The sequence below is a fragment of the Cinclus cinclus genome, chromosome 1 (assembly GCF_963662255.1).
Source record: "Cinclus cinclus chromosome 1, bCinCin1.1, whole genome shotgun sequence".
NCBI lineage: Eukaryota > Metazoa > Chordata > Aves > Passeriformes > Cinclidae > Cinclus > Cinclus cinclus.
The window spans coordinates 3,647,478-3,663,384 of NC_085046.1; the positions used below are offsets into that span (position 1 = coordinate 3,647,478).

Consider the following 15,907-nt stretch of genomic DNA (forward strand, 5'->3'; position numbering starts at 1 on the left):
CTCTTCCTGTCTTGGCTTTTCACCTGTTCTGTGACCTGGGTGAATCACTTGAGCTCTTCAGCAGATGGGAAATCGATGCAGCAAGTGAACATAATTAGGCTGCTCGAGCTTCTTGTAAACCTCTTTAGGATTTCTTGGCAAAGGAAAACAATAGAAAATTCATCAAAGTTTCTGATGTGCTTGAAAGCCTGAGGACTCTTCAAGCTGAGCCAGACAAAGCTGAGTTTAGAACTGTTTTTCTAGGGGAACATTTCTTACCTAAATTATGATTTATCTGCCTTCAAAGAGTGTCCTAAAAATGCATTTCTGAACAGTTAAAAAAAAAAAACAAAAAACCAAAAGACAAAAAACCACCCAGCTGTGACACCTCTTGGCTTTTAGGTTGATGTTGGCTGTTGTACAAAGCAGTAAGCATCAGCTGGATAACTGTTCATGCCTCTCCTTATTTTTGTCAGAATATCCCTCAATCATTAATAAAATATATGGAGAGATACTATTTTTTTCCCCAGTCTTCTGGATGTCACAATTATGCTGCTGTCACTTATGATTTCCAGAAATAGTAAGCAGTTGTCCTGATGCTTTGTGACTCCTACCTGGCTCGAGCTTGTCACCGCAACAATCAGAAAAAAATAAAGCACCAAAGAGGGAGGGTGGCACATGAATAAATAATTTAGAGCCCCATGATTCAGTTCCTATTTTTAGAAGCTTGCTGTTTTTCTGAGACTTTGAAAAGGGGCTAAGAATAGTCTATACATGAAGTGATGTGTGCCTTATGCAACACAGGTTTTTTTCTGTCTCATTTGATCTGACTCCTATGAAATCTGGGCAGCCAATCTGAGGAATTTGTATCATGCACTTCCTCTTGGATTTACTGGGGATCATGGTGGATAAGTACCCAAGAGAATATTTTTTTGCTTAATAACAAGCAGAACGTCTTATTTTGAACATTAAATGAATAAAATTTGTTTGGAGGAGACACTGGGAGGATCTTGCAATGTCCCAGTGGTGAGAACGCCCTGTAAAAAAGGAATCTTCTAAACTGGGTTTGAATTCCTCATGAAATCCGACATTGGAAGAGGCCAGAGTTAAACTCCATGTCGTGAGCAACTCCTGGGCTACAGCATTGCACACTGGGATATTTTGGGCTGTTTTACTCCCGTGTTCTTTGAACGTATCTAAAATTTTTCTTCAGGGGGTAAAACCTGGGTCCAATTTACATTTGCCAAACCTGTCAAGTGATTTTAGCTGCCCCAAAACTATGTATTTCAAAATCCATTTATTCAGCTCAGAAGATGTCATCCAGCTTTAATTGTGGCACTGAGACAAAGCAGGTTTTCAGCACTGGCTCTTCTGATTTTACAGACCAGCGTATCACAGAAACTATTTTGATTTATGTCTAAGGGAAAAGCTCACTTACTTGGGCTTGTTTTCCATTGGAAAATTTGGCATTAGCACCTTTATGCTGGGGGCACCATGGGCTGCTGTGCTGTGCCCTGAAGCCAGAGTAGGAAGGTATTGGTGAGATGTGGACAAGACTGGCTGCAAGTTGATATTCTAAAATGACAAGGTTGAACTCCACCTGTGGCAAATATGCAGAACTAACCTACCCTGAAAAGGATGGCAAATTGTGCAGCTAGGTCAGAGGGCAGTACAGGGGCAAAACCAGCTCAATAGTTGTTTTACATAGTGAGAAAAAATACAGATTTGAGATATCAACAAAAAAGAATCACCGTGGAGAGATTTACCAGGCTGTCTGTAATAGTTTTAAAAAACAACTACTGAAAATTCTTGGGGCTTCCACTTTTTAATCTGGACCTAGCAAGTCCTGTGGGTAGGGAGGTGGATGATGTGACCCACTGTGCTCTTGCAAGGTGTTTATTGCATCTGTGAGTCTCTGCCACAGTCCCTCCTAACCCCACTTCCCAAATCCCTGTGTGTTCAGGGAGTGTGTTCAGTGGGGGTTCTGGTTTTCTGATTGCTGGACCCTTCATTTCAGCTCAGCTGACAGCTAACGTGGATCAGCAAACTGTCAGAGCAGCCACGTACCCTCAGCTCAGGGCTTAGCAGGCTGTCTTATTTATTTATTCATTTTTCTGTTTGTTCCTTTCACTCCAGTAGCTGATGAACTTGTCTCAAGATTCCATGGCCACTCTGTAGATTCCAGATGAAAGGCATAAATAGCCACAGAAGTCAGATTTCCATTTTAATGATAACTGGAAATGTAAACCTTGTCAAACTATCTACATGAAATGTGACAAGACAAGTAAAATCTCTTTCAAAACCAGCTTATTTCCAGTTGTCAGGGACAAGATCCATTATAGCAGTACGTGCATGGAGTGTCTGGAATTGTCTTTCACTCACTAATGACTGGAAGTGCTGAACTTCCTGCTGAGAATGACATCCACTTACCTTTACCCAGTGCTCCTGTCTCCTGTTTGTGTCGTGCTTTTAATGGACTTTTACTGACTAAACACAAGGCTGCCACCAGGCCAATCCATACATATTGAGTTACCACCACCTGAAAGGGTTTGTGTTCTTCAAAAAAGTCAATAAAAAAAGAAAAATACAAAAATACCACTCATCAAACACTTCCTGTTACATACCCCATTCGGAAATGCAACATCATCTGCAGTCAGAAATGAAATTAAGGGCTGGGTTTTACCTCATAAACTAACATTGTACCTGAGCTGTGTTTTAAAGCTGTTCCAGAAGGTAATTCTATGCAGTTAATCACAGAACCACAGGATGGAGGAGATCTGATCCAACCTGCCTGCAGTCCTGCCCAGCAGCATGTTTTTTAAAAAAAAATTAAGTATCTTCAAAAAGGGAGACTCCACAACCTCCCTGGGCAACCTGTTCCAGTGTTCTGTCACTCTCACAGCCAAAATCTGTCAGTGGATTCTAAGAAGCAGACGAATCACAGTTGGGATGACAAATATTGGATGTTGCTGCTCCATTTTCTGTTTAGACACGCACTGACGGCTCTTGAGAAGAGTCTCTGGCAGTGTTGTTAATAAAGTGTAATAAATCAGGGTGCCATTCATTTTACGTGAGTTTAGATGACTAAAAGACACATTTCTGTTTGGGTTAAAGGTCCTTGAGGTGATTTGTGAAAAACTGCTCTCATCCCATGCAAGTTTTCCCAGAATTAATCTGGTAGTACTGCTGCTGAGTTGCAGGGGTGCTGAAGAGAGTTATGGGAAAACTGGAAAGAGAGTTTGGACATGCACCCCCTTTATCAAACACCAGAGTGTAAGGAGTCCTTCAAAAGGAATAAATAAAAGTCTGTGAGTTTCTCTCATGTCCTTCCATGTCAGATGAAAATAATTTTCGATTATTATTTATGTATGGGCTCAAATCTGGGTTGATCATCTTCTTTTTATTGAAACAATAAGTATGCTGGAGTTTCTTAAAAGTCCTGTTAGCTCTGAAAACATACAGAGTTGTGATTAACACAGTCTGTTTTATTGTGTTGGGTTTTTTTAATATATAAATTCAACACTAATTTTCTTCTGCATTCAAGGAGCTTTGGGTTTTTTTAATATATAAATTCAACACTAATTTTCTTCTGCATTCAAGGAGCTTTTGCTCTCCATCTTGAATTTCTCACCTGCTCTTAAATGGTTCTACTCCACTAAGAATAAAGCTCAGGCTCTATATAGCGTGGGTGTGTGGGCATGTGCATACAAACACACGAAAGTGGGACTTTCCTGTAGGTGATTGCTTATCTGGGTATATTCTGTGAACATCTATAAAATAATGGACTGAGCTGGACTTTCCCAGGAGCTGGAGTCAGGGAGAATTGGGTATCCTGCTTGTATTGCTGCCAAGGCTGTGCTGTAGCCATGCTCAGATTTTTTTACCTACTTTTTTGTGATGTGGAATGAAGTTTTTCAGGGTTTTTTACAGCCCCTTGGAGTCCACAAGAGCTGTGAATGTTGCTGCTGCTGCTGCTGTTGTGTGTCTGGGCTCTGCCTGCTGTCCTTGGCTTTCCTGGTGGAATTTTACTCTGATCAGCACCCCTGAGTCAGCCCTTAGGGGAAACAGGATTTGCAGCCTGCAGGGGTTTAAATCCATTCTGTGGGAGCTGGAAACCCTGAGCATTCTTGGATATTCCTTTCTGTTCAGGCAGTTCCCTTTCACCTCCCTGCCTGTCTCCTGGAGTGATGATTAAGCAGAAGAAATCAGGAGCCACAAATCCACAACAAAAGGAAATCAACATTTTCAAAGTGGAGAAGAGACTGTAGACTGAGGTCCAGGAGTGAATATTGGATGATGTGTCAAGAGCTCTGAGCATAAAGACTGAGCACTGCCTGTGCCATCCTGAGTCATCTACTGCTCATTATTCATTTTCCTGAACATTAAATCTCCTTGTCCAGTTGTGTTATCCCAGTGCAAGTGCACACAGAGCACAAATAACCACGTTGTAACCATCAAATCTCTATTTGGTGCATTCCTTCTTAAGAATAAAGTCAGGAAGGAAGGGGAAATTATAAGAAGAGAAAGCACTCTCAGTATGCCATTCGCCTAGGAAAATGAAATTTTACACTATTGTTTTTCAGCTAGGAAAAACATAGTGGTAATAGCTATATATTTTTTTTTATTAGTTCCTGTTGCCCTAGAAAGATCATGTAAGTGTTCTTTTCTTCTTGGATGTTCATTGCTTGTTTCTACCGTGGTGTTCTCCATTATGATTCTTCCAGTTTGGTTTTTTTTTTTTTTTTTTTTTTGGTTTTTGGGGTTTTTTTGTGATAGTCATAAAGAAAATCTGAACTGAAACAGTCAGAGCTGCTTCCTTCAGGTGCCTCCAGTGAGGCTCTTACCTCACCCACTAAATAAGATGCTTTTCCTTTAAAGCACTGGCTAAAAGAGCTTCATTGTGTCATTAAAAGAGAGTGGGAGGGGGAGAGAGAGGGAAAGAAAAAAAGAAAAGAGAAAAGAGAAAAGAGAAAAGAAAAGAAAAGAAAAGAAAAGAAAAGAAAAGAAAAGAAAAGAAAAGAAAAGAAAAGAAAAGAAAAGAAAAGAAAAGAAAAGAAAAGAAAAGAAAAGAGAAAAGAAAAGAAAAGGAAGGAAGGAAGGAAGGAAGGAAGGAAGGAAGGAAGGAAGGAAGGAAGGAAGGAAGGAAGGAAGGAAGGAAGGAAGGAAGGAAGGAAGGAAGACCATAGGGTATAAATTAAATTGATAATGACAACTGGAGATGGGAATGAGAGATTCCCAGAAGGCAGATCTGCTTACTGCTGTTGTTTCTGATATGTGACTGATACAGGAGGAGATCCTGGACGAGAGAAATTCGGTTTAATTTCCCTCCTCCTGTTCATCCCCTCCTGTGTGGGAGATGTGCTGTGACAGCTCAGAGGGTTGTAGGTCCCCAGTGCCTCGCAGGGTGGACTGTGTTTGTGCTCTCCACATCTGAGCTGGAGGGATACAGCCACCAGGGAAAATGAAGAGTCAGAATGAGTAAAACAAGGGTTTGAATGAATGAAATAAGGGTTTCATATGAGCAGTACCCTGGAAGTGGGACTCAACATCCAAGTAAGCATCAACTCATCTGGGGAGTCAGGATTTTTCTACAGAGGCTCAAAATCAGCAGCAATTCTGCAGAGAGAGCTTCAGCACTGGCTAAAGGAGGGGACAAATAAATGCAAGGGCTTTTAGGGATATAAATCGGATGCCACCACCTAAAACCCCGCTCAGACTGTTTCATTTGTTTGGCCTCGTCACTCCAAAAAGAAACAGTGGAAAAGTGCACCTAGAAAACAGCAATGCGACATTCAGTGGTCTGTGTGGATACAGTGTCATCTGGAGCATCTGCAGGAACTGTTACTTGTTGACTTCCCTTCTCTGTAAGAAGAAGCAGCTTCTCAAAAGTTTTTTTACCTTTTTCAGAAGTACCTTTTCAGAAATCTCTTTGCCTTTTTCAAAGGCTGGTGTCAGCAACACTTTTAGGACCATTTGATTTTCGTGCACTAAATGACCATGGCAAAGGCCCAGAAAGAAATTGGGTAAAAGTCAGCAACAACATCATGAAGAGTCCATCAGGAAGTTGTCTGTATTTGTCCTTTGGGGATCTTTCTGGATTTCCTGTTTTATTTTAAGTCTCTTATTTCTAAGAAATAGTTCAAAATAAAAATGGAAAAAAACCCAAGAACTTCTTGCTTGGGGTTGGATGTGCCTTTGATGAGTGGAGGAAGGTTTGTACAGGAAAACTGCAGTTTTCTCTCAGAATTCCTTGGGATGCAGAGAGTGCTTTGCCAGTAATTGAACTTCCCTCTTCACCCCAGTATTTGGCACATGTAGTTCCCAACGCCCTGTAGAGCGATGTTGAATTTAGACATTCCATCTCTGCTTCAGTAATTTGTGATTTTCACTTATGACCTGTGAGAACTGGCACCCTAGGAAAACACCAGGAATGGTTTCAGCTGCAATGTTCTCATACCTTTGCTGTCTTCTGAATTCATACCCTGTGAGAAAAAAAAACTATTAATAAATACCTTTAAATACTTACTCTGTAGATGTGTTTGTTATTTATTTCTCCTCTTCTCAGTGGGTTGCTCCAGTCATCACAGAAGTGATTTGCCATGTAAATTATCTGTTCTGTCAGTCTTTTCTTGAACCTGTGAAATGTCTAGGCTGTTTCAAGTCCAGCACAGAGTGTTCATCTCTCTTTTATTTTGGTCTGTACCAGGAAATGCCTACAGAGAATGCCTGGGCAATGGGACATGGGCTTCCAAGATAAACTACTCTCAGTGTGAGCCTATTCTGGATGACAAGGTCTGTATTTTTCCCTTCATTCATCTCAATGACATTTCTCAGCATAAATGAATGCAAAACTAAACTTAAGGTTAACGTGCCAATTTGGGACTTCTGAGAGTGTTTCCATTTCTGTCTCTGCAACAAACCCTCCTTGTGAATTGAGGCAAATCATTTATCCTCTCTCCATATCCCCTACTCACACAGGTTTTGAAAAAGGATGCTTTATCTCCCTATGTCCCTGATGATGTGTGTTTATGCAGATTTTTCCTAGCTTTGTTCAGAGCCTACAGCTGCTACAGTAAATGTTAATAATAATAACAATAAGACCTAAAGCCTCTTTGGCACTAAAAAATAACTTCAACCAGCTGATTCCACCCTATATCTGCCCATTCTGAGGTCTCATCAACAACTGACCTTTACAGATCTCAGTGTCATTTCTCCTTAAGCAAATATGTAAAGGAGTAGCAACAAAAAAAAGCATAAAAAGTAGACTCAGGACCCAGCTGTCTTTAAGAGATAAAACCAGTCATGCATCACATAGGAGTTAGCAGGTTTTAATTAGCATATGGGGTTAAGTTCCTTGAGAAGGGCTATGAGGAATTAGCAAAGCCCTTTTCAGATGTCTCAGAGACATCTTAGAAGATACTCACCCTCACACAGTTTAAGCCTTCAAGCCCTTCACACTCTTCCTCCTGTGTTGAGTGCTGTGGTGGGACACAATCCCTCGAAGGCTTTGTGCTGTCTCTGCCAGGAGAGGCTTTTCCCTCTAGGAGCCAGGGTGGAGCCCAGCAGCTCAGACTGGTTTGTTCTGGGCTTCGTTCAGCTCATTCTGTCCTTCTAGTTGTGCCATGCCAGGGATGGAGAGGAGGAGTGTGTGATCCCACATTTTGTACTCGGGGAGCCCTCTAGAGTGGTGCTGCACCCCAAAAGCCAGAATGTGCTTTGGCTGTGGTTCAACATCCATCCTGTAAGATCCACATGCTTGGTCAGTGTGTGTTTTCACCAGTGAATCAGAAAACAAACAATAACACACCAGCAGCTGAGGAGGACCTATTCGTACCCCTTGACTAATTTAATCCCTTCTCCTTTTCCTAGAGGCTTCTAGGGATTAAGAGAAGTTGTGCCAGTACCTGGCTGCCACCCAGAGGGATATTCAAGGTGTTCCAGCACGGTGGAGAGGCTCCCATGGCAATTTAGACCAACCTAAACTGTGACCACCCCAGTGCAGCCCCTCCTTACAATTCACACCCATTTAAAATGGAAAGCTATCTTGCTGCTGGGTCTTTTTTTGGGTGAATCGGGTCCCTAAACCATCTCAGTGCATTATTGCAGGAGTGCTGGGGCCAGCACAAGCTGGGGGAGCTGGGAGGGACAGACTGACCATGTCTTACAAGCGGGTAGGAGAGGGGATGTGGAGCAGCCAGTGCTGATCTGGAGAATGAGGAGCAGAGCTGGGCAAAGACTGGATATCTGTGATGTGGTTTAGGTGGTACAGGAAACCTGAGCTGGGAGCAGTGAGCTGCACCCATTCAGAAAAACGCTGCTGCATTTTAGTAACATTTGTTATGTGTTTGCCTGGCTCCCAGCAGTGGCTGTCTGTGCATGAGCAAATACAGAGGGTTTTATTTGACGAGGTTGGAGAAGTGCTGTGACTAGAGGATGGGATTATTCCCTATACTCTGTTTTTGCTTTTGAAAACTTTGCAGCTATGGTGATAACTTAAAACTCCTTAAATGGCATGTTTCTTAAACAGATGAAAGTGCAGATGTTCCCCCACCCTTGCTTACAGAGGCTTAAAAACTCATTTGTTAGATCTTTAAAGATTTGTGACAAGCTTTGCAAATATTAATATTTTTGAATATTTTTGAAATCTCTCATAATGCTCAGTGTTACAGATGAATACTTTGTGATCTCAAAAAAAAAAAAATAGAAAAAAGGAACAATCTCCACAGATTTGCTCCATTGTGATTAAAGGTGAGATTCAGGCACACAAGTGGGTCTGTTGTTATTTATTGAGTTTAGCAGATGCTAAACATCAGCCAGGGAGTAATGCTCTGTGATTTGTGTTTATTTTTAATCAAAAAAACCCAACACTGTTTTTAAGCTTGACCACTCACAGGCAGAGTGCTAAAGAATCACATGGTTTCAATTCAGTGATTGGTGACAGGGGATAGGAACATTACTTTTCAACATCAATGCCATGCTTTATGACATAGTTTTGGTAATGTAGCAATAGAAATTTTAGTTTTTTTCATCTGTGGGTCAATCTTAGGGGCATCAGCTCATTAGCACACATTCAATAGGTTATATCAATGCATCATTTCTCTGCTTGTAGTTGAGACCTGTGGCAGTAGCTGATAAAACTGCTCTGGGACTGATTTGCTGCTAGATACCCACTCTGACTGAGATCTACTTCCTTAAATGTAGTTGTAGTGTAGTTCCTTAAATGTGGTGTAGTTTAAAATGTCCCAGTGTCTCCATGCATCTCCAAGGCAGGTGACTGTCCTTTGGGATACCTGTGTCCTTCATGTCCAGAGGAGGGAACAAAGCTGGTGAAGGGGCTGGAGCACCAGGAGAGGCTGAGGGAGCTGGGAAGGGGCTCAGCCTGGAGAAAAGGGGGATCAGGGGGACACTGTGGCTCTGCACAACTCCCTGACAGGAGGGGACAGCCAGGGGGGTTCGGGATCTGCTTCCAGGAAACAGGGACAGGAAGAGAGGGAATGGCCTCAGTTAACACCAAGGGAGGTTTAGATTGGGCATTAGGGAAAATTTCTTCATTGAAAAGGTTTTCAGACATTGGAACAGACTGCCCAGGACAGTGGTGGAGTCAGCATCCCTGAAAGTGTTCAAAGAACTTGTGGATGTGGCACCTGGGGACAGGGTTCTGTGGTGAACAGGGTGATGCTGAGGGAATGGTTGGAGTCAATGATCTTAGAGGTCTTTTCCCACCTTAAAAATTCTGATTCAGCAGCAGCCATGGAGGTCAGTGACCACAAGGTGCCTGCGTGTGCACAACTACTTCTAACCCTTGCCTTGGGTGAGTACCCAAGTGGTGATGTCCTCATGTCACCCTGACTCTCAGCCTCTCAGGCACAGGAAGAAGGTACAGGAATTATTTTGATCCAGCTGGCTGTTTGGTGGCACGATGTGTGACAAATGGAAAGATTCCCCTCAGCCTACAAGCTCCTGTGTTGAAAGGGCCTTCACTGCATCCGACACAAATCTCTGCTTTTCTTAGAGGAAAAGTGAGCGTCTCAGGCAGCAATAGATACACGTTAGCCTCCAAAAAGAGCTATAAATCAGGAACTTGGGTGTTGTGGTCTTGGCAGCTGTACGTGAATTTGCTTCTGCTGATGTTTGGAGGTGGCTTCAAGCTGAGTAGCTGAGTTAGCACCACGCTGGGCTCAGACTAAAGTATCCTGCATAGGAGCGCAGTCACATCAGCCACAGCAGCTCCCAGCTGGCTCAGGACGGGAAAGCAGTGAGCTCACAGTCATCTGGGATGATAGAGATACTTTCCAGTTGCTTCTGAAAGTCTTTGGAGAGGTTTCCTTAAGCTGTGCTGGTGCTGAGATCATCCTGGCACCAGGAGGAAATTGGAAGTGACCGACTGGCAGTGGCTGTGCAGCCTCCCGTGGACACACGAGCTGCAAACACTGGCTGGACCTGTCAGTAACTTCTGTTAGAGGAAGCAGGATCCTTGTCAGATGGTCTAAGAGTGCTCTTACTGGGTAGTTACTGATTCAAATCACTCGCTGAATTGTTTAGGACAGGTTAGGCAGTCACTTTCTAGCTGAAGCAAGGGGAGAAATCCCCTACACAAGGACTCTGTTAGCCTGAAGCCTGCCTGTGGGGAACCCGCCATGCCTTGGATGTGCAAAGGAGTGCAGGTGAAGACATTGTGCTGCCATTCCTCAGTTTACCTGGTAGAAGTTCATGGGAGACACCTCTGCCCTGCCTGGTGTAACATGATTGTCATGTCTAATATCCTGGAATGGGATTGCAGTGGTGTGACCTGCTGCGGCCAGGAGCTAAAACCATCTCTGGATTCCCCATCCCTGAATTCCCTATCTCTGGATTCTTCATCCCCGGAACTGTTCCAGGTTAGGCTGGACCAGGTCAGGAGCTCTGGCATTCCCGACTATGGCAGGAATCATCATTAAGGTCCTTTCTGACCCAAACCATTCCAGGATTCTGTGATCTCCTTCTCTGGCTCATTCCTAATCCAGCAGTTTAAATCTTTGTTTTAGGGAAGTGAAACATCTTCCTGAAAGCAGAAGGGTATTGGGTAACAGGAGAAGGTTGTTGACATTTTGAATGTATCGGTGTCCAAGAGGGCGAGCCAGAAAAGAGCTGTGCAAGTATTTTACATGAGCTGAGCTTTGGGGAACAAACACATGATTTTCTGGGTATGTGCTTTTCAGCCCTGAAGGTGTTGTCTCCCATTCCAGCAGAGATGCAGATTGCATGTAGGCTGGTGGAAAGTGTTCTTGCCACCCTGTCAGCTCAGTTTTCTGTAAGCACCAAGGCAGTTCTTGTTTCTATGATGTTTGAATTTGCCTTCAGGAAACCTTGTTAGCATCGGAAGCAGAAAATATGAAAGTCATGCCTGTTTTTCCTTCAGCATCAGTGCATCAAACAGGAGCTTAATAATTTTATTTTTCCAATTAATCTGCTCATGTTTTGAGCCACACCTTCTTAAACTGAAGTTAAAATGGTGGTCAGGCACCAAAGGAGGGTCAGACTCAAAAAGCAGGAAGCTCATGCTGGAAAAACACAAGGTTTGCCATCTTCCAGGAGATTTCTAGCACTAAATGAACAATTCTGAAAAAAAGGTTTTTGTCAGAGGGTTTGGGTTTTGATAGTGCTGCGAGAAGCAGTGAGCTGGATTCAATGATCCTTTTGGATCCCTTGAGATGTTCTGTGATCCTCTGGCTCTGTGAATTAAGCAGGAGAATCAATGAGCCTTGCAGTTTGCCAGGGCACTGTTGAATAAAACAGCACTGCACAGGTAGGCACATCAGGTCAAGCAAATTTTCTTTCCCTTCAGGTGTCCCCTCAACTGAAGGACAGATGAAACACAGTGTGGAATTTGCATTCCGGAGCTTCGTTTTGTTGCTTTTTTCCTTTTCACCTCCAGGCAATTCAGAAAATGGGCCTGTGGATGGGGAAGTTTATTTTAGGGGATTTTATAATAGACTTAAAAATATTCTGCGTGGTTGAGTTCTGTCCAGAAACAGCACATTACTCTGTGAGTTGAAGATACAGGCAGGTTTCATCACAAAAATGATTCCAAGAATGCTCCCTGGCTCTCTGGCAAAGTGCTGGAAGATGCTTATCTTCACAGAACAATGGACCAGATTAACTACAGCTGCTGGTTGTAGTTTCAGCCAAACATTCATTCACTGACAAATTCCTTTCACTGGAGTAAAATGTTAAGGGAAGTTGTTAGGAGAAAAAAATGAAAAAAAGAAATTCAAACGAAATTTTAAAAGAATGGTGCCATTTGTAAGGTTTTATTTTCATACTTTTATCACAAGGGAGGAAATGTAAGTGGTTGGTTTTTAAGAGCCTTGTTCTTCTGAACGAGGGCAACATCCCAACGTGGGGAAAGACCTGCTTAACTTGAAAATAAATAAATGACAAAACTAATATATAGATATATATTTCGGGGACATTGAGTCTTCCAATAGCAAATCTCTTTTTAGCCAGCTTCAGTATTTATCTGAATAGTGTCTTTCTACTTCTTCCTAACCAGTCAAAGAGAGGAGATGCTTCTCATTTCTCCAAAGACAACAGCAGCCACCAATAAAGATGTTTCTGCAAGGTCAAATTTTGGTCACTAAATCTCTAAATTCACTGACTTAGATGGGAGCACTTCTGTACTTATTTTTTTTTTATTTACAGGATCAAGAACCTACCAGCAATCTCCCCCACATCCTAAGAAATAGCCATTAATACAGGAAATTTCAGCACAGATTTGGGTTGCTGCTAGAAACAGCAGGATCCCTGGTTTGTCAGGCTCTCCCAGAACTGAAGGGACACCACCAGGTTCCAGCTCTTTTAGTCTGCATTGATTCTGCCCTGGGTTTGAAGGATAAAGGTCATAGCCTGCAAGGAATGTCCCTCAGAGGAAAATCTGCCTGTATGGGAAGGGCTTGTTTATTCTAACTGACATTTTTGTGTGAAAACCAAGTTATTTGAGTAGGAAAATGGCATAACCTGGCTCATTAAGACCGTGCTGTTTCCTAAGAAAAGAATGTGTTATAACTTTGGAAACTCTGAGAAGATGTGTCTTTGGTAGATTTGTCGCCTAAAATGACAAAGGTTTAAAACAAGAACACCTAGAGCACCTGAGGAAACGGGAAAAAAAAATAAGAAAAGTAGGGACAAAATAACTTTTTTTTTTTTTTTTGCAGATATTTGTAAGAAACTGTGGACAAATCCCAAACTGAAATGACACCAAGCCCGTACTTGTGTCCCTGGGCACTACTTTAGCCTTACCCAGAGGCATCAGCCCTGGGACTATTATGTCATTGTAAAGTTGAGAAAAGTAATTACTGTTTTCTGAAGTGATAAACTGTTCCTGAATGCCAGTGCTTGGAGACTGATGCTGATTTAATCCTGTTATCTCTTTGCCTCCAGAGGAAGTATGCGCTCCATTACAAGATTGCTCTCATCATAAACTACCTGGGGCACTGTATTTCAGTAGGGGCCCTTATAGTTGCCTTTATGCTTTTCTTGTGCTTGAGGTGAGTAATGTGTTTGCATGTTTCTAACTCGGTTGGGTGATGCTTTCTGGGTTGCTCCAGCCCTTTTCATGACTCTCTCCAGGTCGTGGATGGTCCTCAAAGTGGTCATGGCTTTTATGTTCTTGAGCACATCCGTGGTTTTGCTGACTAATGTGCTGGATGAGTTCCTCCTAAGCATAGGAGCTAAAACCTGCTTGGATTCAGAGAAAGAATAAACATGATTTATTGGTGCAGCAAAAAAAAAAATTCAGTGAGCACTGTGTTCTTTAAGGGAGACCAGGATCTGAGTGTGTCAAGTTGCAAGTTTCGGGGCAAGTTTTGTTTTCTCACAAGGTAGAACATGGTAATGTCTTGCATTCCCTGACAGCTAAAACCAAGATCTAAACCAAAGGAGACAGAACAAAATCTTTCCATTTTGCTTTGGGTTAATTTTGTTTTTTCTTTCATTAAAGGGCTTAGAAGTTCTCTTAAATAAAAAGAGGAGCATCATTAGTGGAGCTTAATCCCCAGCAGTGCTCATAAAATGATGAATGCAAATCAAGGAGGCTGCATAGAAACCTTTCTCTGATCTGGTCCAGGGTGCAGAAGGGAGTTTGGCAAATGGAGATGTCAGTGAAAGCACAGTTAGGGCTACAAGGAAGAGAAGGGACAGGAGGAAAGGCAAATTAGTGGAAAGCAAGTAGATGTGGGTCAATCATTATATGTATGTCCACAGCCTGAATCACAGGAATATATTTTCATAGGAGTGGCCTGGTGGGTTATTTCTGTGTTATTTCTTAGATTCCCTGACTGGCATTTCTGTATAATTTGTGCTGTGTAGTCCAGGAGAGTTCAACCTGAACTTAAAACCCGCTCCACTGATGGCTGTGCAATGATAATCCTTAAGAAAAGCCTTGTCCTAATAGCAGAGGATAAACTGTGGGTGGAGGACATCCTCCCCCTGCCCAGGATTACAGTAGGATGATTGACAGTGACCTCAGTGCAAGAATTACTGTTTTGCTGGAGCAGAGCATCCCTAAAGTCTCAGCTAAGTCTTCTCAGCATTCCTAACAAGGCCTTTTCTAATAACAATAGGAATCTTCTCACACTCCAGCATCTATAAACAGAATAATCTATGCTAATGGAAACAAAAAAACAAAAACAACAAGAAAAAAAAAACTTTAAAAAGAAAATATTAAATGAGAACTTTTATGATGCATCCATTTAAGCTTCTATTTCAAACCCTCTGTAGTGCATGTAAAGCTAATTCCCACAGTGCTTAGAGACCTGAATTAATTTGCATTGAATAAAGAATGAAAATTATTCATTACAGTAACAATATTCCCTGGTTTTATGCTCAGTCTTTTATAAATGCTTGAGTAAATAACACAAAAACAATTAGGTAGGATAGTATAAATGTATCCAGCTTCAAACACAGAGGTGGCCCAGCTGAATTCTTCTAAATTGTTCTTCTCTTATTTAAACTTCAGGGTTTAAATTTTGCAGTCAGCTTCAGCATTAAAAACAACATCTGAGTAGTGGCAATTAAGTATTTCCCCGTACATGCTGTGAATTAAGATAGTCCATCTTTTCAAATTCACATTGTGTCATGCAAAACGTGCCCATTGTGCAGCCAGAGTCAACCAGTATGGGATTCCTCGGGGTCTGTTGATATACATCTGTTTTCCAAAGTTCTAGAGATGTTCCACTGAAAGCAACCCAAATTCAGGTTTTATTACAGGTTGTCCCTACCCAAATTTTGGGTTAGGGACATCTTCATCACATTTACCTTTATAATGTGCCCTGACAACAAATCAGTTTTGATAATCAATTTCTGTTATTTGGTGCTTTTTTTTTTTTTTAAATCCTGTTTTATTTTGGATGGAAGAAGGTGTGATGGAATTAGGTGAAAGGAGATTATTTAGGTAATTCCTGGCCAAAAAAATAGAATTTGATAGCTCCTCATCTTGACCTAAAGTAGAAATCTGCCAGTTCCTTATTGCTGCCCCACTCCATCCATCTACTTCCCTCCATGCTGAGGGTAAAAATACAGAAGACCTCCAGGAAGATTCAAGTTTTACATCTGCTCCCAATTTTTGTACTTCTCCCTCATGACCTGCTCACTTTTCCTTTTCTCTGTCAGTGCAGGTGGATCCCAAAAGGCAGCCCTGTCTCAGGGAGGGCTGGAGCACAGCTGCTCTGTTGGAACATAACTGCTGGCAAGGCTTTGGGATCTCTCACTCTGGGGGTTTTAGGAGCAGGTGAAATATTTGGCTGGCATGGCAAAAGGTGTTGCTGTGGTGTTCAGCTGGTCAGGAGGGTGTTCTGCTTTTGGAAATGAGCTTCACCATCACTGGTGCTGCCCCAGCCCAGAGGGGCTTAGTCCTCCAACTTAATTCTCAGTTGTGCTGAAGTGGGAAGGA

The 15,907-nt window shown here is 42.2% G+C and overlaps 1 protein-coding gene across 3 annotated transcripts in view; it reads left to right on the forward strand.

Moving 5' to 3' along the window:
* Positions 1–15,907, forward strand: part of CRHR2 (corticotropin releasing hormone receptor 2) — a 92,313-nt gene that overhangs the window by 25,750 nt on the left and 50,656 nt on the right. For 2 of the 3 annotated variants that reach the window (XM_062493464.1, XM_062493483.1), the window contains 2 exons: positions 6,686–6,771; positions 13,399–13,505. In XM_062493464.1, the coding sequence (XP_062349448.1) occupies positions 6,686–6,771; positions 13,399–13,505 (193 nt within the window). Of the gene's footprint in view, positions 1–6,685; positions 6,772–7,301; positions 7,305–13,398; positions 13,506–15,907 lie in introns of all 3 variants that reach the window. The other variant, XM_062493474.1, reaches the window with a different exon arrangement.